This window comes from Sapajus apella, unplaced genomic scaffold, assembly GCF_009761245.1.
Source record: "Sapajus apella isolate SASKATOON/1434 unplaced genomic scaffold, GSC_monkey_1.0 scaffold58, whole genome shotgun sequence".
NCBI lineage: Eukaryota > Metazoa > Chordata > Mammalia > Primates > Cebidae > Sapajus > Sapajus apella.
The window spans coordinates 3,636,424-3,663,095 of NW_022436998.1; the positions used below are offsets into that span (position 1 = coordinate 3,636,424).

Here is a 26,672-nt window from a genome sequence, read left to right on the forward strand (position 1 = left end):
ATAGAAATATTTTTACTGGTACAAAGGATACTAGACTAGAATCAGCCAATCTGGGGTTTTAGTCTTGACTGTACCACTTATTATATAGCTTGAAGGAAGGGGGTGTGTGTGTGTAAATGAAAGTGTTTTTGAAAATTGTAAAGCACTCTGTCAGTATACAGTAGAACTGGTAACACATTAATTTATGTGAAACCATGGATGACTAATATTTGAACTCTTCTAGAAGATGCTTATTAAAAACAATATAATTGGAATTTGTGGAGACAAAGGGAGTTAAATATTTCAGGTAAAATCGGGGTAAAGTTGGTTGATTATTTCAGTTCTGTTTTTTTTTTTGTTTTGTTTTGTTTTTTGAGACGGAGTTTCGCTCTCGTTACCCAGGCTGGAGTGCAATGGTGCGGTCTCGGCTCATCGCAGCCTCCGCCTCCTGGGTTTAGGCAATTCTCCTGCCTCAGCCTCCTGAGTAGCTGGGATTACAGGCACGTGCCACCATGCCCAGCTGATTTTTTGTATTTTTAGTAGAGACGGGGTTTCACCATGTTAACCAGGATGGTCTCGATCTCTTGACCTCGTGATCCACCCGCCTCGGCCTCCCAAAGTGCTGGGATTACAGGCGTGAGCCACCGCGCCCGGCCCTGTTTTTTTTTTTTTTTTTTTTAAACCTGTCACTGACTTGAAGCTCATATGAGTTCTTTTTGTTGTTGTTGTTGTTGTTTCAAGACGGAGGCTCGTTTTGTTGTCCAGGCTGGAGAGCAGTGGCACTGCAACCTCCACCTCCCGGGTTCAAGCGATTCTCCCACCTCGACCTCCTGAGCAGCTGGGATTACAGGTGCCCACCACCATGCCCAGCTAAGTTTTGTATTTTTAGTAGAGATGGGGTTTCTCCATGTTGGCCAGGCTGGTCTTGAACTCCTGATCACAGGTAATCCACGTTGGCCAGGCTGGTCTCAAACTCCTGACCCCAGATAATCCACATTGGCCAGGCTGGTCTCGAACTCCTGACCCCAGGTAATCCACCCGCCTCGGCTTCCCAAAGTGCTGGGATTACAGGTGTGAGCCACTGTGCCTGGCCATGTATGAATTATTATTATTATTTTTTTTTTGAGACGGAGTTTCACTCTTGTTACCCAGGTTGGAGTGCAATGGCGCAATCTCGGCTCACCGCAACCTCCGCATCCTGGGTTCAGGCAATTCTCCTGCCTCAGCCTTCTGAGTAGCTGGGATTACAGGCATGCGCCACCATGCCCAGCTGATTTTTTGTATTTTTAGTAGAGACGGGGTTTCACCATGTTGACCAGGATGGTCTCGATCTCTTGACCTCATGATCCACCCGCCTCGGCCTCCCAAAGTACCATGTATGAATTCTTTAAGCAGGAAGAGATCTCAGCAGGCAGGTCTTCTCTACTCATATTCTAGGGAAAATGTCCCTAGAATTAGTTCCTCTATGTTTCTTAAAGTGTGCTCCATAAAACATGAGGCTCCTGGGATTTTAATATCTATTTTATTTAAAAAATTTTGCTGCGTCAAATGAGTTTAAAAATGCTTGTTTAAAGAAAGCTGGTTTATTCTATCACATATTAGAATCTTTCATATACTAGTCTTCATTGTGAAGACCCAAGAAGGAGGCAATATGCAATTTTTAACAAATTTGTTTTGATCATGGAAAAATGTGTCATTTCTTGGAAATAATGTTTTAGAGAACCCAGTTGAGAAAAACACTGTGTTCTCAGCTTCTTTCCTTCTTTCATGCTCAAATTCAGAAGGCTAATAAGCAGTTGATTGTTTTTCCCTTTTAGTCCTTTTTTTCCAAGTGAGTCCCATCTACCATGTATTTTCCGTCTACAGAGGATTTGGGACAGGGCAAGGAAATAGCAACTGCATGTCCATGGTAGTAGTGGGGCATTGAAGTTGTGGTTGATATTCCCTTTAGTGTTTATAATTATTTATCTTTTGATTATTTGAGATTATCTGTCACATCTAAAGAAGGAAAAATCGTTTTTGAAATCACTGTACCATTGACGAAGTGTTACCTTGACTCTATTCTAGCTTCATGTTGGGAACCAGAGAGACTTTCAGTTTGCCAATTTGGGGCTTTCTAATAATTTTTATTTAAAGAACATTGTGGCTGGGCATGGTGGCTCATGCCTATAATCCCAGCACTTTAGGAGGCCGAGGTGGGTGGATCATTTGAGGTCAGGAGTTAGAGACCAGCCTGGCCAACATGGTGAAACCCCATTTCTACTAAAAATACAAAAATTAGCCAAGTGGTAGTGGTACATGCCTGTAATCCCAGCTACTTAGGAGGCTATGTCAGGAGAATCACTTGAGCCTGGGAGGTGGAGGTTGCAGTGAGCCAAGATTGTGCCATCACACTGCATTGTGGGTGACAGGGTGAGACCTTGTCTCAAAAAGAAAAAAAGGCATTGTGATAGCTAAGCACATAATATTTGCTTTGAGTAGCTAGAACAGTCAGTGTTTTATTTAACGACATGTTATCCACTGTACCATTCTTTGCAAGTACCTTAAGTATTTAACATATTTAATCTTTTTTTTCTCTCTCTGTTTAGTGGACACATGCTGGGCATGAATTTACTAGACTACCAAAGGCTTTATATTTTTAGCCTACGTGAAGATTAATATGGCCCGTTATTTCCATTAGGAACCATACTTACAGAAATGCTGATAATAATGTATGTTGTTCCTGACCACAGCAGAAATATATACAATGACTCAATAGTAAAAGAAGTGAGGATGAGATGACCTGTTCTCAGACTATTCTACTCCTATCCTTAGTTGGGAATCATACAACCTAGCCTTTATCTTGCTGCTTTTAGTGGTCCCTGCCTGACCTGGGTTGAAAGCGTCCTAGCTGTGTCTATATCTATGTTTGACTTGACCCTAGAGGAAGCAGCAGTCAGAAGTGAGTTCAAATGCCATCTGAATTAATCCTACCTGGGCTTATTTTGAAGTACTGGGAGTCTCAGAGCGTTTGACTAGAAATATTTTTTTAAAGGGAGTTTGGGTTATCTAAAGGAAGATAATGATCTTCTTTGAATGGAATAGAATCTTTTGTCCAGTCTCTCCTTCCAAGCCTTGACTTCTGACTCTCCTGTCTTTTATGTTTTTTCTTGTCTCCTCCCTTGGAATTATGATCATTTTTAATATGAATACTCTTTACAGTGATTTAAATATTCCTCTTTCCTGCTCATATTTGAGCGTAGAGGTTGTTTATGAGATAAAGAATTAGAAAAAAGTCCATTGCCTTTTTTCTAAATACTTACCTCAGTAGAACATTCAGAGTCAACTCTTGAAGTCAGGTGTTAGAAGTTGTTAGCAGTCTCTTGGTAAGTGCTTATTTCTACTTGTAAGAGCTGGTTCAAACCCCTCGTAGGCTATGGGAAACAGACGCTCCTGAGGTTGTGGTATAGCCAGGGTGCTCTGCCTCTCTATACCCTGAAGGGTGATGCCATGATAGTTATGCATTTCACATTTTTAACGATTTTCTTGCCCTTTATTCTCCATATGATATAATTTTTTACTACTTCCACTTGGTTTTTGGCTGATTTATACCCTTAACCTCCAGCCCTGTTTCCAAGCAGCATAACAGGAAACCAGTCTGTGCCAGTTACTGTCAGCCCGCCCCTCTGTGTTTCACGAAAACGTTATCTTAAGCTAAACAGAGCAGCACTCAGAACTCTTGCACTCCATAAACATATGGCAGAGGCATTAACGCAAAAGCCCTGCTATGGAAAAATAAGTAAGTTCTTAAACCCTGAGAAGGGCACAAAGGTAATTTTAAAATCTGTCATCCCCTAGCACTTGAGAATGTGAAAAATGGTAAGTCTCATCCTTTGTAAGGTAAAAAGAAAATAAAATCCAATCTGTTTCCCCTCTGATTTTTAAAATTCTACCCTAGATTGCTTCTAAAATTAATAACTCTGGATTTGCTATATCTGAGAGTTTGTGGATAACTTTGTTGCTATGGAAAAGCTGTTTTCACATTGCCACTTTAATTTTCTAGACATCCTGTCATCTGCTTTCTAAACAACAGGATTCCAGCTCATAGTTGAAAAACTAAAAATTTATTTTAATTTTAATATTTATTTATTTATTTATATTTTGAGATGGAGTCTCACTGTGTTGCCCAGACTGGAGTGCAGTGGCACAATCTCAGCTCACTGCAACCTCCGCCTCCTGGGTTCAAGCAATTCTTCTGCCTCACTCCCCAAAGTAGCTGGGATTACAGATGCCCACCACCATGCCAGGCTAATTTTTTTTTAAATGTATTTTTAGTAGAGTTGGGGTTTCACCATTGTTGGCCAGGCTGGCTTCAAACCCCTGACCTCAAGTGATCCACCCGCCTCGGCCTCCCAAAGTGCGAGGATTACAGGTGTGAGCCATTGCGCCTGGCCAAAATTTATGTTTTAGACATTCTTTGTATTATCTGCTGCTGGAGGCCCTGCTTTAGTAACCAGAAAGACACCATATTTAGTGGGAATGTTAATGAGGTTACTGTGGTTTTTAGGCCTGGCTAGATGTACTCTATAACACATGCCAAGAAGATTATGATTACATTATGTTTAAAAGCTTTTAGCACACCAAATAAAATGGGCTTTCCAAGAAGTTATGTTGCTCTGGATGTTAAGAAATGGCCTCCTAAATCAGCCAGGGCCCTTTCATGGGGTGCCCAGGTTCACATTAAGGCCAGACCTGAAAACAGGTACACTTAAACTCAACCCTTAATTTTATCTATCTATCTATCTATCTATTTATCTATCTATCTATCTATCTAATCTATCTATCTATCTATCTAATCTTTTTGTTATTTTTGGAGATGCTATTCAGGCTAGACTTGAACTCCTGGGCTCAACTGCCTCAGCCTCCCAAGTAGCTGGGATTACAGGCACACCTCACCATACTCAACTCAACCCTTAATTTTAAAAACATTTTTCCCAGCCGGGCACGGTGGCTCAAGCCTGTAATCCCAGCACTGTGGGAGGCCGAGGCGGGTGGATCACGAGGTCAAGAGATCGAGACCATCCTGGTCAACATGGTGAAACCCCGTCTCTACTAAAAATACAAAAAATTAGCTGGGCATGGTGGTGCGTGCCTGTAATCCCAGCTACTCAGGAGGCTGAGGCAGGAGAATTGCCTGAACCCAGGAGGCGGAGGTTGCGGTGAGCCGAGATCGCGCCATTGCACTCCAGCCTGGGTAACATGAGTGAAACTCCGTCTCAAAACAAAAAAAAAAACAAAAAAAAAAAACATTTTTCCCTTAAATAGTTCTAAAACCAAGTTTTTAGTGCTACTCTTTTCCTAGCCATTGCATAGTATATATTTTTTAAAAACAGAACTTTGACACATTATTACTGATCTCTGTTAGGAGTCATAGTTCTGGATTTTGGCTGAGCTGACTTTTTTTTTTTTTTTTGAGATGAGGTCTCACTCTGTCACCCAGGTTGGAGTGCAGTGGTGCAATCTTAGCTCACAGCAGCCGCTGCCTTCCAGACTCAAGCGATTCTCCCACCTCAGCCTCCTGAGTAGCTGGGACCACAGATATGCACCACTACGCCTGGCTAATTTATGTGTTTTCAGTAGAGATGGGGTTTCACCATGTTGCCCAGGCTGGTCTGGAACTCCTGAGGTGAAATGATCTTCTCACCTCAGCGTTCCAAAGTGCTGGAATTACAGGTGTGAGCCAGCACACCAGCCGAGCTGGCATTTTAAAGGACAGGCAAAACGCAGGTGTGAGTTTAAACTGTGACTTGAACTGATTCTAAATGGGCTCATGTTAAAGCACTTAGTCCCAGATGTACTGTTTAAATGGCACCATTGTAGTTTAGATGTAATCTATTATTCTTATTTGAGGTGCTGTGTTCCCTTAGATTTTCTCAGACCTCAGGAATTTGTCTAAAAAAAAATAGTGAACTGGGGTTGAACTTTTCCTCTATTGATCAGAAATAATATTCATTTTAGAAATGCTTTTCGGCCGGGTGTGACGGCTCATGCCTGTAATCCCGGCACTTTGGGAGGCCGAAGCAAGATCACTTGAGGCCAGAAGTTTGAGACCAGCCTGGCCAATATGTTGAAATCCCACCTCTACTAAAAATACAAAAATTAGCCAGGCATGGTGGCACATGCCTGTAATTCCAGCTACTTGGGAGGCTGAGGCACCAGAATTGCTTGAACCAGGGAGGCAGAGGTTACAGTGAGCCAAGATCATGCCACTGCACTCCAGCCTGGGCAACAGAGTGAGACTCTGTCTCAAAAATAAAATTAAAAATTAAAAAATAAATGCTCTTCTCTTTGTCTGTAGCATACTAAATATATTATTCCTTTTACCATCTTCTCTCTTTTTTTTTTTTTTTCAACACATCCTTTTACCATGTTCTCTAGCCACTCATCTAAGGCTTCACATCAGTCCATCATATCCTTAGTGGTTACAATAAATTACATGTATTCTTCATCATCTTTGGGTATAGTCATCTCCATTAGGCTTATGGGTATGAGTCCAAGTGTCTCTCGGTAGGTAGTTCTTGTTTCCTGTGCCTGCAAGGCCCTTTGAAACAGAGGGTCAGCTTAATGATGTGATCAGCTCTGTGTGGGACTGTAGTATTTGAGCTTTAATAGTAATACAGATCAGTAACGTGATCCTACCAGATTGGTATGTTTAAAGTGTCATAGCTTAATGATACTCCAGGTGATTTTGGTGGTTAACAGATAAGCCAGTTTTTATTTTGTTATATATTTGTTGGGAAAAATAGAGTTAATTTGGATAACCTATTAAAATATTAGGTAATAGATAGATGGCATTGGGTTATGGCAAAAACCAGAAATGGTTTTGGGAATGCCTTTCAGAAACTCTTTCATAGACCATAAGTAATTTTAGGGAAGAACTTTGTCTTGGGCTACAATTTATTTCAGTTTTAATATGGTGGCTGACAAGGAATAGGCACTCTGTAAATGTTAGTCATGTAGGTGAATCCACTTGAGCCAAAATAATCACCCTTTAGTATGAGGCAACCTAAACACTGCAAGAAGTAGCTTCATGCAGCTACTTCTCTTTTGTTGATTTTTCTTTTTTTTTTTTTGGTTCCTATGTCCTTTTATTCTTCAATAATTTTGTTGTTGTTGTTGGTAATTTTAGCTGGGATTCTGGGATTACAGGTATGTGCCACCATGTCTGACTTTTGTTTGTTTGTTTGAGACAAGGCCTCACTCTCTTGTTCAGGCTGGAGTGCAGTAGTGTGATCTCAGCTCATTGCAACCTCCGCTTCCCAGGTTCAAGTGATTTTCCTGCCTCAGCCTCCCAAGTAGCTGGGATTACAGGCGCCCACCACCACACCCAGCTAATTTTTGTATTTTCAGTAGAGATGGGGTTTTACCATGTTAACCAGTGATCTCAGATTCTTGACCTCAAGGAATCTGCCTGATTCTGCTTCCCAAAGTGTTGGGATTACAGGCCTGAGCCACTGTGCCCAGCCAAGTTTTTTATACATAGTAGGTGTAGATAGTAGATGTTTTGATACATGCATGCATGCAATATGAAACAAGCACATCATGGAGAATAGGCTATCCATCCCTCAAACATTTATCCTTTGACTTACAAACAATCCAATCACACTCCTTATTTTAATATACAATTAAGTTATTATTGACTATAGTCACCTTGTTGTGCTATCAAATAGTAGGTCTTATTCATTTTCTGATTTTTTGTACCCATTGTCTATCTTCATCTTCTACTGTCCCCACAGCTCTCCACTACCTTTCTCAGTCTATCCTTCTACTCTCTATGTACATGAGTTCAATTGCTTTGATTTTTAGATCCCACAAATTAGTGAGAGCATGTGATGTTTGTCTTCCTGTGTCTGGCTTAATTCACTTAACATAGTGATCTCCAGTTCTATCCACATTGTTGCAAATGGCTGAGTCTCATTCTTTTTTATGGCTGAATGGAACTGTATTGTGTATATGTTGGCTGGAGTACAATGCCACGATCTTGGCTCACTGAGATTTCTGCCTCCTGGGTTCAAGCAATTCTTCTGCCTCAGTGTCCTGAGTAGCTGGGATTACAGGCACCTGCCACCATACCCGGCTAATTTTTCTATTTTTAGTAGAGATGGGGTTTCACCATGTTATCTTCGCTGATCTCGAACTCATGACCTTAGGTGATCCATCTGCCTTGGCCTCCCAAAGTGCTGGGAATACAGGCGTGAGCCACCACACCCGGCCCATTCATCTGTTGATGGACACTTAGGTTGCTTCCAAATCTTAGCTATTGTGAACAGTGCTTCAACCAACATAGGAGTGCATATATCTCTTCGATATACTGATTTCCTTTCTTTCAGGTATATACTCATCAATGGGATTGCTGGATCATATGGTAGCTCAATTTTTAGTTTTCTAAGGAAACTCCAAACTGTTCTCCTTGGTGGTTGTACTAATTTATACTCCTACCAGCAGTGTACAAGGATTCCCTTTTCTCCACATCCTCACCAGCATTTGTTATTGCCTGTCTTTTGGATATAAACCATTTTAACTGAGATGATATTTCATTATATTGATTTGCATTTCTCTGATGATCAGTGATGTTGAGCACCTTTTCATATTCCTGTTTGCCATCTGTATGTCTTCTTTTGGGAAATGTCTGTTCAAATATTTTGCCCATTTTTTGATTTGATTGTTAGATTTTTTTCCTATAGAGTTGTTTGAGCTCTTTACATATTCTGGTTATGAATCCCTTGTCAGATGGGTAGTTTGCAAATATTTTCTCCCATTCAGGTTTGTCTCTGTTTATTTTTTTTTTTTTTTTTTTTTTGGAGACAGAGTCTGGCTCGCGATCTCGGCTCACTGCAACCTTCGCCTCCCGGTTTCAAGCAACTCTCCTGCCTCAGCCTCCTGAGTAGCTGGGACTACAGGCACGTGCCACCACACCCAGCTAATTTTTGTATTTTTAGTAGAGATGGGGTTTCACCATGTTGGCCAGGATAGTCTCGATCTCTTGACCTCGTGATCCGACTGCCTCGGCCTCCCAAAGTGCTGGGATTACAGACATGAACCACCGCGCCCGGCCTCTTTGTTGATTTTATCCTTTGCTATGCACAAGTTTTTTTAACTTGATGTGATTCCATTTGTCCGTTTTGCTTTGGTTGTCTGACTGTGGGGATATTGCTCAAGAAATTTTTGCCAAGACCACTGTCCTAAAGATTTTCCCCAGTGTTTTCTTTTAGTAGCTTCAGAATTTGAAGTCTCAGATTTGAGATTTTAATCTATTTTGATTTATATATATATATGTAAAATCTCTCTCTATATATACATATATATATATATATACGTATATATAGAGACAGATTTTACATATATATATAAAACATTAAAAACATAATATATATATTAAAAACGTATAACATCTCTCTATATACACACATACAGAGAGAGAGAGAGAGAGAGAGAGAGAGAGAGAGAGAGAGAGGGTCTTGCTCTGTCACCCAGGCTAGAGTGCAGGGGCATGATCATGGCTCACTGTAACCTCCGCCTTCCAGGTTCAAGCGATTCTCATGCCTCAGCCTCCCAAGTAGCTGGGATTACAGGTGTGTGCCACCATACCTGGCTAATTTTTTTGTATTTTTAGTAGAGATGGGGTTTTGCCATGTTGCCCAGGCTGGTCGCAAATTCTTGACCTCAAGTGATTCACCTACCTCTGCCTCCTTAAGTCCTAGGATTACATGAGTGAGGCACCACACCCAGCTGAGGGTTTTTATCATGAATCATGTTGAATTTTATCAGATACTTTTTCAGCATCAAGTGAAATGTTAATATGGTTTTTATCCTCCATTCTGTGATATGATTGACTAATTTTTGTATGTTGAATCATTTTTGCATCCCAGGGATAAATCTCACTTGGTCATGATGAATCATCTCTGTAATGTATTAAAGAAATTGGTTTGCTAGTATTTTGTCAAGGATTTTTGAATTAATATTCATCAGAGATATTGGCCTGTAGTTTTCTTTTTTTTTTTAATGTGTCTTTGGTTTTGGTAGCAGGATAATACTGGCCTCATAGAATGGGTTTGGAAGAATTCCCTTCTCCTCTATTTTTTGGAGTAGTTTGAGTGGCATTGCTATTACTTCTTCTTTAAATGTTTTGTAGAATTCAGCTGTGAAGTCACTGGGTCCCAGGCTTTTCTTTACTGTGAGATTTTTTTTTTTTTTTTTTTTTTTTTAATGGAGTCTCACTCTGTTGCCCAGGCTAGAGTGCAATGGTGCAATCTTGGCTTACCGCAACCTCCGCCTTCCAGGTTCAAGTGATTCTCCTACCTCAGCCTGCCAAGTAGCTGAGAGCCTACCAACGCGCCTGGCTAATTTTTGTATTTTTAGTAGACACAGGGTTTCACCATCTTGGCCAGGCTGGTCTCAAACTCCTGACCTCAGATGACCCACCCACCTCAGCCTCTCAAAGTGCTGGGATTAGAGGTGTGAGCCACTGCACCCGGCCCTAATGTGAGACTTTTTTTTGCGGCTTCTATTTCATTTTTTGTTATTGGTCTGTTCAGGTTTTGGATTTCTTCTCGATTCAAGGATTTCTTCCTTGGTAGATTGTATTTTTCTAGGAATTTATCGATTTCTTCTAGGTTTTCCAATTTGTTAGCATATAGTTGCTCATAGCAACCACTGATGATCCTTTCAATTTCTGCAGTATCAGTTGTAATGTCTCATTTTAATTTCTGATTTTATTTATTTGAATCTTCTCTTTTTCTTAGTCTGGGTAAAAGTTTGTCAGTTTTGTTTAACTTTTCAAAAAACCAACTTTTTGTTTCATTGTATTGTCTTTTTCATTTCAGTTGCATTTTATTTCTGCTCTGATCTTTATTTTTTTTCTTCTATTAATTTTGGGTTTCATTTCTTCTTGGATTTCTAGTTCCCTAAGTTTCATCATTAGATTGTTTATTGAGTTTTTTCTCCTTTTTGATGTAGGCTTTTACTATAAACTTTCCTGGTAGTACTGCTTTTGCTGTATCCATAGGTTTTAGTAAGCTGTGTTTTCATTATCTTTGTTTCAAGAAAATTTTCAGATTTCTTCTTAATTTCTTCATTGATCCACTGGTCATTCAGGAGCATATTGCTTAATTTCCTGCTTTTTGTTTTTTAAATTACGGAGTTTCACTCTTGTCACCCAGGCTGGAGTACAATGGCATGATATCTCGGCTCACTGCAACCTCCACCTTCCAGGTTCAGGCAATTCTCCTGCCTCAGCCTCCCAAGTAGCTGGGATTACAGGCATGTGCAACCATACCCAGCTAATTGTATTTTTAGTAGAGATGGGGTTTCACCATGTTGGCCAGGCTGGTCTTGAACTCCTGACCTCAAGTGATCAGCCCACCTTGGCCTCCCAAAGTGCTGGGATTACAGGTGTGAGCCGCTGTGCCCGGCCCGTGTATTTGTATAGTTTCCAAAATCCCTCTTGTTATTAATTTGTAGTTTTATTTCATTGTGGTCACAGAAGATGCTTGATATTATTTCAATTTTTTGAATGTTTTAAGACTTACTTTGTGACCAAACATATGGTTTATCCTTGAGGATGATCCATGTGCTGAGGAAAAGAATGTGTCTTCTGTAGCTGTTGGAGGAAATGTTCTGTAAATATCTGTTAGATGCATTTGTTCAATAGTGCAGATTAAGTGTGCATCTTTCATCAATAAAGATGTTTCTGTATTGATTTTTGGTCTAGAAGATGTAGCCAGTGATGAAAGTGGGGTGTTGAAGTCTCCAGCTATTATTGTATTAGGACCTATCTTTCTCTTTAGCACTAATAATATTTGCTTTATGTATTCTGGTGCTCCAGTGTTGGGTGCATATATATATATACACGTGTGTGTGTGTGTGTGTGTGTGTGTGTGTGTGTGTGTGTGTGTATAATTTATTTATTTGTATAAATATATATTTTTGAGATGGAGTCTTGCTCTGTCACCGAGTCTGGAGTGCAGTGGTGTGATCTCAGGTCACTGCAACCTCCACCTCCAGGGTTTAAGTGATTCTCCTGCCTCAGCCTCCCGAGTAGCTGGAATTACAGGTACCTGCCACCATGCCTTGCTATTTTTTTGTTTGTTTGTTTTTGTATTTTTAAATAGATACAGGGTTTTGCCATGTCAGCCAGGCTGGTCTTGAACTCCTGACCTCAGGTGATCTACCCACCCACCTTGGCCTCCCAAAGTGTTGGGATTACAGGTGCTAGCCATCATGCCTGGCCCAAATATATATTTAAAATTGTTATATCCTCTTGTCAATTTAACAATTTATCATTATCATTATACAGTGATATAATATCATTACATAGTGACCTTTGTCTCTGTTTTGAGTTTCTTCAATGCAGCTATTTTGAATTCTGTGTCTGAAAGGTCATATGTCTCTATTTCTCCAGGATTTGTCTCTGGTGCCTTATTTAGTTTATGTGGTGAGGTCATGTTTTCCTGGATAGTATTGATGTTGGTACATGTTCTTTGGTGTCTGGGCATTGAAGAGTTAGGTATTTATTGTAGTCTTCACTACTTGGACTTATTTATACCTGTCCTTCTTGGGAAGGCTTTCCAGATATGTGAAAGGACTTGGGTATTGTTTTCTAAGCTGTTTCTGCTTTAGGGGGCACCCAAGCCTAGTAATGCTGTAGTTCCTGCAGACTCGTAGAGGTACTGCCTTGATGGTCTTGGGCAAGATCTGGGAGAATTCTCGGCATTACCAAGAAGAGATTCTTTTTGTCTTTTTGTTTTTTCCTTTTTGTGGAGAACGGGGTCTCACTGTATTGCCCAGGCAGGTCTTGAACTCCTGGGCTCAAGCTATCCTCTCGACTCTGCCTCCCTAAAATCTGGGATTACAGGCATGAGCCACAGCGCCTGGCACCAGGAAGAGATTCTTGTTCTCTTCCCTTAGTTTCTCCCAAACAAACAGAGTCTCTTTGTTCTGAGCCACCTAAAGCCGGGGGTGGAGTGACACAAGCACCCCTGTAGCCACCACCATTCTGACTGTGCTGGGTCCGACCTGAAGCCAGCACAGTACTGGCTCTCACCTGAGGCCTGCCGTAACCACTCCCTGGTTACTGCCTATGTTCACTCAAGGCCTTGGGGCTCTACAATCAGCAGGTGGCAAAGCCAGTCAGGCTTGTATCTTTCTCTTCAGCGCAGCAAGGTTCCCCAGGCCCCCAGATGGACTCAGACGTGCTCTCCGGGCATCAGGTACTAAAGTCGAAAACCTTAGAAGTCTACCTGGTGTTTTATTGTCTTGTGACTGAGCTGGCACTCAAACCACAATTGCAGTCTCTCACTCTTCACTCTCCTTTCCAAAGGCAGAGTCGTCTCACTTTTCAGCCACTGTCACCCCAGGCCATGAGAAGTGCTGCCAGACTGCCTCCAGCATCCCGTTAAGGCCCTAGGGCTCTCAAGTCCACTCATGGTGAACACCGTCTGGCCTGCAACCCATCTTTCAGGGTGCTGTGTTCCCCTCTGGCCCAGGGCAGGTCCGGAAATGCCATCCAAGAGTTAAGTCCTGGAGTTGGGGACCCCAGGAGCCTGCTTAGTGCGCTACCTAACTGTGGCCTTGCTTGTACCTGAAGCCAGCAAGTCTCAGAGGCTCAGCCAAGGACCTCAAAGCAGTACCTGGGTATTGCTGCTGGTTATTCAGGGCCCATGGGCTCTTGAGTTAGCAGGTGATGAATGCTGCCAGGACTGGGTCCCTCCTTCAAGGCAGCGGGTTCCCTTCTGGCCCAAGGTATGGCTAGAAATGTCACCTGGGAGCTAGAGCCTAGAAAAGAGACCACAATTCTGACTGTGCCCTATTCTTCTGTGGCTGAGCTGGCATCCAAAATGCAAGACTAAGCCCTTCCCACTTTTCCCTCTTCTCTCCTCAGACTGAAGGAAGAGGTCTCTTTTGGAGCCATGAGCTGTGCAGCTTGGGGTTAGGGCAGGAGTGATGCCAGCACTCCCTTGGCTGATTCCCCAGCGGGCCATGTGCCCCACCAGTCCACTGTCTCTGGGCCTAGTTCAGCACTAGGACTCCCTCAGTGTTGCAGTCCCTATGGCCTAGACTGACTTTCAAGTTGATTTGGAGACACAGCACTTGTAGCCACAGTGGTGAGGTTTGGGGGAGCTCAGGTTCCCACTGCTGGAATCAGAGATTCTCCTCAGGCTGGGCTGGTTTAAATGCTTTGTGATTCAGGACTATTCTCTCTCTTCAGTGCCTCTTTCAACAATATGAAGATAAAACCAGGTACTGTGAGGGCCCACCTGATATTTGGTTCTTCCAAAGGTGTTTTTTTCTGTGTAGATAGTTATTAACTTCGTGTTCTTGTGGGGCAGGGGGTGGGTGGAGGTGGATCAGTGGAGATGTCTGTTCTGTCTTGCTCTGCCTCTCTTTTGTTGATTTAAATTTGGAAATACGGTTTGACTGTTGCTGTTTGAAAGGTCATAGTAGCTAACCTGCACATCTGTTTGTGGATACTCATGGTGTGTGTCTTGTCTTTGGGCAAGCCTCTGCCCTGCAGATAACCCTCATAAACAGGAGCTGGAGCAGCTCTGCAGGAACAGCACTACACACCCATCGGGAAGACTGCCTTCTGGAAGCTTTCAGGAAAGGCCCCTGAGAGCACAGTAGCAATCCAAAAGCCACATTCTTTTTTATTTTTACTATTATTACATATATATTATATTTTTGAGACAGGGTTTCACTGTGTCACCCAGGCTGGAATACAGTGATACTATCTTGGCTTACTGCAGCCTGTCTCTTGGGCTCAAGGAATCCTCCTGTCTCAGCTTCCCAAGTAGCTGGGACTACAGGTGCATACTACCATGCATCGCTAATTTTGTTGTTGCTGTTGCCCAGGCTAGTCTCAAACTCCTGGGCTCAAGGGATCCTCCTGCCTCAGTCGTCCAAGGTGTTGGGATTTCAGGTGTGGGCCACTGCACCCAGCTTATTTTTTTCCACTGTATTAAGAGTCATATCTGTTGGTATTTAATGTGTAGCTCTTCGCAAACTTGATTTTCTTGCTTTCCAGGCAAAATGAAAATGATTGGAAATTTCAAACTTAAAAGAGGTGTTTGGAAGGTGTTTCAGATATGATAGCAGACCACCAGATTTTGAAGGGAGCCGACAGAAAAAGTGAAAACTCTACTGCATTGTATTACTTGGCATTCCTTATGAAGAATGTTCATGATGTCTCCTGTTTAAGAGCGGGTAGGGGACTAGTACATTTTAGCAAAATTTTCATAAAAAAAAATCCAACATTCAAGATATTTTGGCACCAAAAAGGAGAAGTGCCTGGTTTCTAGAAAAATAACGAGGTATATGTTATTCCCTAAGAAAGCTGGTAAATAAGGCATCACTGTGTGCCTCTGGCCGAGAGGCAGTCATGAAAGTACTCATGATAATGTCTTCTGAAGTACTGTGTTGATGAGATTCCTCAAAGCCCCTCAACCAGTAAGGAGCGTGGTTACCAAGCTTGGTGGAAGCCTAAATAGACAGAAGGTGCTGCTTTATTAATACTGCATTTTCAAACGTCAGCACAAATGTGTTACTTGACCTCACATATGTTTGTTCAGCATTTTACAGCCTGCAGTAGATACTTGTATCCATCATTCCACTTGGTCCTAACATCCCCGTGTAATGGAAATCTCTTCTCATCAACTGATGGAGCACTAATTAAGTCTTTTTCATGGCTGCATGATAGTCCATGGGAGTAGATATACCATATTTTATTCAACTGTTTCCCTGTAGATAGACATTTACTTTGTTTCTGATTTTTTACCACTATGGACAAGTCTTGCAATAGATATACTTTATATATATCTTCACATCTGGTGGTTATATTTCCAAGCATTGCGATTACAACAGGAACAACCTCCAACAGTGGCATTTTTGGGTTGAAGGGTATATGTATTTTTAATTTGAATAATTTGCTAGTTTGCTTTTCAAAAATGTTGTAGCAGGCCAGGTGTGGTGGCTCACGCCTGTAATCCCAGCACTTTGGGAGGCCAAGGCAGGTAGATCACCTGAGGTCAGGAATTTGAGACCAGCCTGGCCAACATGGTGAAACCCCACATCTACTAAAAATTAAAAAATTAGCTGGGCATGGTAGTGGGTGCCTATAATCCCAGCTACTTGAGAGGCTGAGGCAGGAGAATTACTTGAACCCAGGAGGTGGAGGTTGCAGTGAGCTTAGATTGTGCTATTGCACCCCAGCCTGGGCGACAAGAGCAAGACTCCATCTCAAAAAAAAAAAAGAAAGAAAAAGTTGTAACAATTCATATTTCTATCAGCAAATGATGAGAAATAGTTATTACTCGTTTAAATGTTTGCCAGTCTGATGAGAATAAAATAGCATCAGTTTTTTTTTCCTGACTAATAAATATGAATATCTTTTTTTTTTTTTACTTTTTTCTTTTCCTGGGGCCAAGTAGCCGTCCTTTTTTAAAAAAAGAGAGCCAGGGAAACGGCCGGGCACAGTGGCTCACACCTGTAATCCCAGCGCTTTGGAAGGCTGAGGTGGGCAGATCACGAGGTCAAGAGATCAAGACCATCCTGGCCAACATGGTGAAACCCTGTCTCTACTAAAATACAAAATTAGCTGGGCATGGTGGTGCGCACATGTAGTCCCAGCTATCAGGAGGCTGAGGCAGGAGAATTGCTTGAACATAGGAGGTGGAGGTTACAGTGAGCCGAGATCGCGCCACTGCACTCCAGCCTGGCACCTGGTGACAGAGCAAGACTGTCTCCAAAAAAAAAAAAAAAGCCAGGGAAATAGTATGCTGCCCAGGCTGGTCTTGAGCTCCTGAAAAATGCTAAATATCATCAGTCATTAGAGAAATGCAAATCAAAACCACAATGACATATTATTTCACACCTACCAAGATGGCTGTAGTCACAAAAATGAGAAACAAATATTGGTGAATATGTAGAAATTGGAACACTGGTACTTTGCTGGTAGGGATATAAAATGGTACAACTGCTTTGGAAAAACAATTTGGTAGTTCCTCAGAGAGTTAAACATAGAATTGCCATATGCTCAAGTAGTTCCACCTCTAGGTATATAGTGAAAATCATTGAAAACAAGTACTCAAACCAATATAAATACATGCACGTTCATAGCAGCCCTATTCACTATAATAGCCAAAAGGTGGTAACACCCAAATGTCCATCAACAGATGAATGGATAAACAAAATGTGTTGTGTGTACACACACACATGCAGTGGAATATTATTTAGATATACATAAAAAGGAATAAAGTACTTCTGCATGCGACAATGTAGATGAACCAAATGAGGCTGGGCACAGTGGCTTATGCCTGTAATCTTAGCACTTTGGGAGGCTGAGGCAGGAGGATTGCTTGAGCCCAGGAGTTCAAGACCAGCCTGGGCAACATAGTGAGACCTCATCTCTTAAAAAAGAAAAAGAAGGCCGGGTGCGGTGGCTCACACCTGTAATCCCAGCCCTTTGGGAGGCTGAGGCGGGTGGATCACGAGGTCAGGAGATCAAGACCATCCTGGCTAACATGGTGAAACCCCGTCTCTACTAAAAATACAAAAAGTTAGCCAGGCGTGGTGGCATGTGCCTGTAGTCCCAGCTACTCGGGAGGCCAAGGCAGGAGAATCACTTGAACCTGGGAGGTGGAGGTTGTAGTGAGCCAAGATTATGTCACTGCACTCCGGCCTGGGCACAGAGAGAGACTCTGTATCAAAAAAAAAGAAAAAAAAAGAAAAGAAAAAAAATCATAAGTGAAATAAGCCAGACATACAAGGTCTTATATTATGTGATTTTTTTTTTTTTTTTTTTTTTGAGACTTAGTTTCACTCTTTGTTTCCCAGGCTCGAGTGCAGTAGCATGATCTTGGCTCATTGCAACCTCCACTTCCTGATTCAAGCGATTCTCCTGCCTTAGCCTCCCAAGTAGCTGCGATTACAGGTGCTCACCACCACACCTGGCTAATTTTTTGTATTTTTAGTAGAGACAGGGTTTCACCATGTTGGTCAGGCAGGTCTGGAGAACTCCTGACTTCAGGTGATCCACCTCCCTCAGCGTCCCAAAGTGCTGGGATTACGGGTGTGAGCTATCACGCCTGGCCTGATTTCATTTTTATGAAATATCCAGAATACATAAATATGTAGAGACAGAAAGCAGATTGGTGTTGTCAGGGGCTGGGGAGTAGGGGGAGGGGAGTAACTACTTAGTGGGTGCAGGATTTCCTTTTGAGGTGAAGAAAATGTTTTGAAACTAGATAGAGGCAGTGTTTGCACACATTGTGAATGTATTAAATGCCACTGAATTGTTGACTTTAAAATTGTTAATTTTATGTGAGGAAAGAAAAAGGAAAGAAAGGCTGGTTCTCACTGGGTGCATGAAATGTTCAGGTGAACTGAAGAAGTGTAGGGAAGGCAGTTTAGGTGGGAAGAAAAATGAAAGTAAAAACAGACCGGTTTGCTGGGTGTGGTGGCCCATGTCTGTAATTCCAGCACTTTGGGAGTCCCAGGTGGGTGGATCATGAGGTCAGTAGTTCGAGACCAGCCTGGCCAACATGGTGAAACCCCATCTCTACTAAAAATACAAAAATTAGCCAGGCGTGGTGGCATGCACTTGTAATTCCAGCCACTCAGGAGGCTGAGGCAGGAGAATTCCTTGAACCCAGGAGGCGGAGGTTGCAGTGAGCCGAGATCATGCCACTGCACTCCAGTGTGGGCAACAGAGCAAGACTCTGTCTTAAAAAAAAAAAAAAAAAAGCCGACTGATTAGAGTTTGAGTTAGGGAGTCACTGGGAGAGAGATTGGGTAAATCATGAAGGCTCTGGCTTATATTTAATATTTGAGACATAGGAGAGAGGGCATGCCCTATTTACTAAGGTGGCTGAACTTAATCTTTAGCCCTATAGGCAATGGAGGATGAGTGGCTTTTGACCAGAAGAGGAACACTGTGAGATGAATTATTGAAATATCAATAAGTATCTAGGAGATATAGGGTATAGGGTATAGGCCAATGATACCGAATGCATCCAGGCACAGGTTGTGGTGGCCTAGAGAGGAAGCAGTAGGAGCGGTAGCCATGCTCAGTGCTGCGGACATGCCACACACTGTTTTATAAGATTTGATTCATATAGTTTGACTCTTCAGAGCAACTCTATCAAATAGAAACTGTTTCTTCTCAATGTGCAGGTCAGGAGAAACAACCTCAGAGTAACTGAGAAACTCACCTAAAGTTGCACAGCTAGTAACATGACCTAGATTTGAACTCAAACAGACTGACTCCAGAGCTGCTGAAATTTTGATTATGAGGCAAAAATGAATGAGAGATTGTTTTGATGCCTACTCACCAGCTTGTGAGGTTGAGGAGGAGGAGGTTGGAGGAAGGGGCAGCAGAGCCAGAGTGAAGACATTTTCCCCCTAGGTAATCAAAGGCTAGTGTAGGCCTAGTCAGGTGGACCTTCACTCAGTCATCTCTTGCTGGCAGATGGACTTGGAGACTAGAGCTCATGGCTAGAGAGAAAGCTTCAGGAGGCTAGCAAAGGGGCTTTTCAGCAGGGAAGGAGGGCCAGGAAAGTCCCACTCCCCTCGCTTCCCACCTACTGCCACTCCCGTGTACCCTGCTCGCACCCTGCCAGGCCCTCCCGGCCACATCCACAGGCGCCCGTCAGGCGGTTAGTGCCTCTCAAACGGCCACCTGCCCTTGTCTCCAGAAGCCACAGGGCTGGCTCTTCGCAGGATGGTGCTGGAGCTGTGGGAGGCGCCCACCACAGATTCCACCTTCCCACCAGTTCCTAATGTTTGGGATGAAAAAATTAATGATGTTTCTTTTCTAAGCTTCTAGGAAAGGAAAGTGGGTGAGAATGTGGTAACTTTTTTCTTCTTTTGGTTTTCAGTCATACAGCTTTGCTTCATTTTGATTTAAAAATGTTCCCTAACAGGTTATGATGAAAAGTTGTCTTCTGTTGAAGCTTCCAGTGTTGAGGGGAGATTAAGGCAACAGAGAAAGTTCCAAAAATAGAAAAGCCTCAGTTATTATAGTAGCTTCTTAACACCTCAGCCATGAGTCCCTTTTCCTCTCCAGTCCATGGTTGCAGTATTGGAGTGTTCATCTCTGGGAGCGTTGTCATTACAACGCTGAGGGCGCAGCCTCACAGCAGCTCTCCCTTCAGCTCCTCCCGTCTTCAGTGTACCTCCTGCCCTCAGGCCGGGCTCCAGCCACACCGCCTCCCAAGGCTGTGCTTACCTTCTGCTTATGGCCTTTATCCTGGCTGCTTCCTCTTCCTACAGTGCTCTTCTTTGTCCTGCATTGTCACGTGCTGCCCAGCTTTCAGGATTCAGCTCCCACGCTTTGCCATGCAGTCCCTCCTAATCCTCCCCAGCACCATCTGATGTAAACACTGTTATACCCATTCACAGATGACACAAATGTATGTGTAATGTGCGTGTAAACATTATACCCATTTTACGGATACAGCGATAGAGCAAACAGAGGCACATAGAGATTTTAAGAATTTGTCTAATATCACACAAGAAGTAAATCAAGGAGCTTATTCCAAAGTCCATCCTCTCAACTACCATCCAGTATCAGCAGAGTTCAAAGCAGCATCTGATTGCGATGTACCATGAAGCTATACCGTAAGCTCTCCAAAGCAAGAAATGTGAGGAAGCTTTGCTAAACCGTTTTTCTCTGTCTTTCCTCTTTGGGTCCAGGTCGAAGTAAAGCCATATGTGCTGGATGATCAGATGTGTGATGAGTGCCAGGGCACGCGCTGTGGTGGGAAGTTTGCCCCATTCTTCTGTGCCAACGTCACCTGTCTGCAGTATTACTGTGAATACTGCTGGGCGAGTATACATTCCCGAGCCGGGCGGGAGTTCCACAAACCGCTGGTGAAGGAGGGAGGCGACCGCCCTCGTCATGTCCCGTTCCGCTGGAGCTGAGCCACGGGCCGTCCCAGCCACAAGTACTGGAGTAGATGACAAGGAGGGAAAAGAGAGGGCACTGCCTCAGGGCTTACAGTGTTCTGGAAATCTGTGCATTCGTTCTTGATTTTTAAAGAAGAATTGGGTCTTTTTATTATTATTATTATTATTTACAGTCGTATTACTGAACTCAGTGTCCAGTATAATGCAGAATTGCAGAGTGTAGGACGGTACTGATTTGCACTTTGATTCACACCTTTGTCTGCTTGGTACCTTAATTTTTTATACCTGATTTGTCACTTGTGACAGTATGTAGACTGCCATTCTCATCAGCGGCCGTCAGGCTACTGTCTGTGATTCTTCTGTTTGTTGTTGTGGTGGTGGTGTTCTGATTGTTTTGAACTGGAGCATGCACTTATTTTCAGAAACTTAGAGAGTCGCCCCTAGGACAAGACTTACCAAAGGTAATACTCGTGAGTAGGTGGCAGATGTAGCAAAAACTTCACAATAGTTCAGCAATCATTAGTTGGGGTCACTTAGAGTAAGGATAACCCTTCATGAAAATAAGCCTTTAGTTGCTCTCTATTTTGACTTGTAAGGATACCTCATAAGCTGGATCTTTAATTTTTCCTTCATGTTTGATTTTTGTTTTGCCGAGGATTTTGGTTAGATCCTTTAGTATTATGTAAATTTATGCTGCAATAGCTTTTGCTGCTATTAAAATGGTATTTTTAATACCATAATACACTATTCAGGCTAAGATATCAATTAAAAGACACAAAAACCCAACAACACACTTTTGTGATTTTAGGGATAGAGTCAGCTGCCGAAAGGAGATGAGAATAGACTTCAGAAAGCTTCGGTGGAAGGTCACTATTTCTGACTGCATGTTTACTTAATCAGGTTGCTGCATGCAATAAATTTTATATCCAATGTCTAGTATAAAACGTTCCCACGATGCACAAATTAAGACTCTATATAAGCTATAAAATACTCATTTTTTAAAAAAAGGTTTTTTTCATTCAAAGAATTGGTAATTGACCGGAGGAAGGCATGCCTCAATAAATGGAATGCTTCTGAATGGGAAGAGCCCATAACAGAATGATCTATATTACAACCAATAGAAAACCTAGGTGTAGGATATTCTTCAAGCAAATTTGTGGATGGTAGATGAAGTACTTTGCGGTGCTCTGTTATATATTGTGCAATTTATTTTATATAGTAAAGTGATTATGTCTAACTGTGATCAGACTTAATTGTTTAAAGCCTCTGTGTCAGACATTAACGAACTTGACAGTTCCTAACTGGTATATTATTAACTAACACATGAGCTCTTAGTTACAATCTCTTAGTGCTTGCACCATTTTACATAGCTTCAGACCTTGTCCAGAAAACCAAAGAGCTCATCTTAGCTTACAAACACTAAGAATATATACAGTATATAGAGATAAGTTGTCAGATTGACAAACTAGGCACATTTGTAAGAAAGTTGTGTAATGGTGATGCTAAAGAAATGTCTGTACAAGAGAAGATGGCCTGGGCAGAGTTGGTTGTCTGGGTGAGAAACTAACTACGTAATTCCCTGGATTTATCCTGTTAAGCTTGAATAGAATTAAGACCTGCTAGTACTAGCGTGGACATTTTTTTAGCATTCACTCTTGGGCTGCAGATAGTAATATATAAACACACACAATGATTGCAAGACTATGTAAATCTTTTTTTAATCTTCTTCCTATGTTTTGGAATTCTGGGGACAATCTGACTGGATATGACACTGCAGAATAGATTTCAGTCACTGTGTTTTCTGTGCTGTGATGTCCTTGTACTGTCTTAAGTTAGTGTTGCTTGTTTTTGTTCTGTTCTCCCATGTTTAGTTGCAATTACTGGCTCTCAAGCTATAGTTTGTTTTCAAAAAGGAAAAACAAAATAGTTTTTTACTGGATTAAAAATGCTTATTTTAGAATCCTCCCCTTTTGAGGCTTTTTGGTAATAATTGCTTTTTTCCAGCCCAGGTGTGGTTTTGTTTGTTTTTTTCTATGTTTGTGGGTTTTTTTTTTCATCTGTACAAGAAATTTTGTTATGCACTACTACTTTTTGTATTCTAGACAGTTTTCAAAAGTTGGCAGACTTTTTTTTTGTTTTTAAGGAAAAAGGCATGCTTTCTGACTGACATGATCTTTTGCAATACCTCAATTTTGAAATATAGGAAAGAAAATGATATTTTCTAAGTAAGTTTATTCAGAAAATATATATTAATTTAATTCTGCAAGAAAATGATTTAACAGATGGGTAACTTTATTTTTTTCATGCTTATTTGTGTTTTTTGAAAATGAAGAAGTTAGAGCTTTATAACTATAATATTAAAGATCATATCTAACCTACAGAAATCTACCTAATTATGTGAAAGAAGTAAAACTTTTTGAAGAAGCACCCCTCTTTCATGTATTAAAATAACACTGAGATTTTTTAAAAAGCTGGAAGATTGTACAGCTAAAGCTAAAGTAAAGGCAAAAAACCATTGTCCTGAAGAATAGGTTACAAAAAAATAAACTCCATTTGGTGCTGAAAGTTGTGACTAGATGGTGGAAACTACTTTCCCTTAATTTGTATATTTATAATCAAGCGTTGATTGTGCACGACTGACCAGGATTGTGAAAGAGTTCTTCTGTTTGTATTTTTTTAAAGAGAACTTTTTTAGTTTATTAAATTATAACATGTTCCCTTTTGTTTTGTAAATAAATGTGCCCCCAAGTTGTTAATGTTATATTAAAAGAGAGGGTCCTTCAAAAAAATTATTTTTTAAAACACAGAGGTGTTCTGACCTGCAACTTGACTGGGAAGCCCCTGGGTAACACAGGTCCTGCTGTGGCCTTTCCTTGGTGTGACACTTGAACTAGTCGATTTTTTGAAGGCTATAACCTAACCTCGACTATTTGTTGTTATGTGCAATACTGTTTGTACTGTTTGTATAAAAAATAGAAAAAAAAAAAGAAAAGAAAAAAGGCATAAATCTTTATTGCAGATTTATTTTCATTGCAACTTTAGACATTGTGATTCACTGAAATCATTTTTCTACTGTCAAATATGTACCTTTTCTTCATGCTGGTATTTTTTCAATAGTAATGTAGCCTTTGTACTGAGACAAATTTTCATTGTTATTTTTAGAAAGATTTTTTGCTAAGAAAAAAATTAAACATATTTACATATTTTTCATTTTATTTCGTATTTTCTTTAAGGAGTGCTTTCTCAATCATTAATAGAGTTGTTTCTGGGAGGGACTTTCATATCTGGTCAATGTCATAATATTATTTTGTATTTTTATTGGAATAAATTAATTTTATGATGCTAATTCTTTAAAAGTTTATTTTTTTCATTTTCAGTTATTTTTGAAGCTAAAACCTTTGTAATATTGTTACTAAAGTGTCTAGTTTTTTGAAATGCAAAGCTTTATGTATTAACTTGCTGATGTGGTTTACAATAGTGTGACAACGATGAAAATGGTTGGTTATGTAAAGTGATTGGAAATGTCATGGATAATTGGGTAATAAAATGACAGAATGAGCAGAACATGTGAGATTTTGAGAAGCCTTTTCCTTTATCACAGTGGTTTAGTGTAAGACTAGGGATGTCACAGTGCAGTTCTCTAGGGATGTCACGGTGGATTTATACAACACCAGGTGCAGCCAAACCTGTGGCCCTGAGAATGAAGTCACCCCAGCTGAAATACCACCAGGTTTCAAATCTGGCTAAGTCAACAGAGTGTGTCATCACTTTTCCCCTCTAACTCTTCATTATGTCGTGTGTGTGTATGTGTGTGTGTGTGTGCGTGAGAGAGAGCGAGTGAGCGAGAGAGAGAGAGATCTGCCACCAACTGCTGTCCTTGTGCGAGACAGTGCCTTTCTCCCAGGCTGAATCCTTGATGTGCACTGACAGTGGTGATGTCTGAGTCATAGGAAGTTGCAAAGAGGACACGGCCTTCGTGGTGTAGTGCAGCCCTCAGCTGCAGTGTCTCACACATGCTCCTCCCTGTAAGGCTGTTGGTGGCCCAGAGGACGCACACTCGAATGTCACCACTGTCTGTGGACCCTGTCTGTGTCGGGCTGCATCTTCCTCCACAACCATGCCTGCTTCCTGTTCCGGTGCCCCTTGTTTGCCTTCATTGTGGCAACTCCGTGCATGATCTGTCTGCCTTTCTGCTGCTGCTTTTCCAACACCCCCCTCACCTGGAAGCTGTGCTGTAAGGCAGTGTGTCATTGCAATAGCACCTACAGTCAAAGCAAAAACTACAACTGCAAAACTGGTGTTGCGTAAACAGAACAGCCAATGACTTGCTCCAGATAGATGATAACGTTTCTACTAGTCGTTGACGGCCTCTTCCAGCTCCATCGCTATGGAGGCGAGGTAAATCAATAACTCAGAGAAACTTGTGTCCAGAGTTGGTCTTGGGTACGCTCTATGTATTCAGTTTTGTAAATAATATATAGATTAGATCAAGTCGTGATGTAAAATTTTAACTCAAATTGGGTACTACTGGTTGGAATTTTACATTAACTACAAATAAATGATTAGGAACAGAAGAAAAGAAATTGGAAAATTCTCGCTTAGTGGTATAAAGATTATGCTTAGATTTCTGCCTCTATCTTGTTTTTTATAGCTTGTTAGTGAGGCATGGACTAATGCAGAATGTACTGCATTTATGCAATTAGCAAATAATGCTAGTTTTCATTTTACCTATTATATTAGCAACAAAATGGCATTTAACTGGGTAAAGCTCCTACCTAAATATTTGAGTATTGTGACATCTCTACTTGCAAGGTTTGAGTGAAAGATTAGTCACAGATTAGTGAAAAAATGTATCTTTTTGTTTAAACTGGCTTATTTGAATGGGTTGTTGCTTTTCACTAGCTTGTATGGTATGTCAGCTAACATTTCTTTGTTTTTTTCTTTTATAACCAAACTTCTCTATCTCAGCTGCAATAGTGTTCCATCTTACCACAGAGTATTTTATAATTAATGCTGTTGACTTTACTCTATACCCCAAAATGGGTCAAGAAGTGGATATATGATTCGGGGATGTTTAAATTTGTATGACGACAAAGTTAACTGCAACAAGTAGAAAACTGGGTGCTAATACAGGATAACTTCTGCTCTTTTTCTTTCCTGGATATCGTTCTGTTGGGGTATAAAGTACTAGGTATTTGTATTTTTGCTGTCAAAATAATGGACTTAACTTTTAGAGTGTTCACAGCTAAGATCTCTGTATTTGTTTTTCAACTAACAACTAATTTTAAATGTATTGTATCTTTTATTACCTGTTCTCTTAGATTGTTTTTTGCTAGTAACCCTTACTCAGCTTCTGCCTTTGGGGCTTGGACTACTATTGCTTGTATGGAACTACAGTACTGTGACTAAACATGGAGCTCAGTGCAGCTACTGCTTACAACGCTTAAACTTTGTAGTTTGGACTTCATTTTTTTCTGTAATAACAACTTATTAAATCTAGTTGTATGAAGTACTGACACTTGTCATCCTTTGCATTTGCTGAGGAATAGCTTGGAGTATGCTTCACATTTGGGAACATGGTGCATTACAGTTTGCTTGATTAGCTTTTTTTTTTTTTTTTTTTTTTTTTGGACATATCCCCTTTAAAGCAGACTACAGCAAAATTCACCCTTTCTCTGACACAAATAACACTCGTTTACCAAAAACAGGCAAATATATTTGCAACAAAGTATTTGATTGCTGACACATGTGAA

At 41.2% G+C, this 26,672-nt stretch overlaps 1 protein-coding gene across 9 annotated transcripts in view; it reads left to right on the forward strand.

Moving 5' to 3' along the window:
* Positions 1-26,431, forward strand: part of CPEB3 (cytoplasmic polyadenylation element binding protein 3) — a 239,167-nt gene extending 212,736 nt beyond the window's left edge. For 8 of the 9 annotated variants that reach the window (XM_032245540.1, XM_032245542.1, XM_032245541.1 and 5 more), the window contains one exon: positions 20,707-26,431. In XM_032245540.1, coding sequence (XP_032101431.1) covers positions 20,707-20,934 — 228 coding nt within the window. In that variant the 3' untranslated portion in view covers positions 20,935-26,431. The remainder of the gene's footprint in view (positions 1-20,706) is intronic. The other variant, XM_032245535.1, reaches the window with a different exon arrangement.
* Positions 26,432-26,672: the final 241 nt, after the last annotated feature.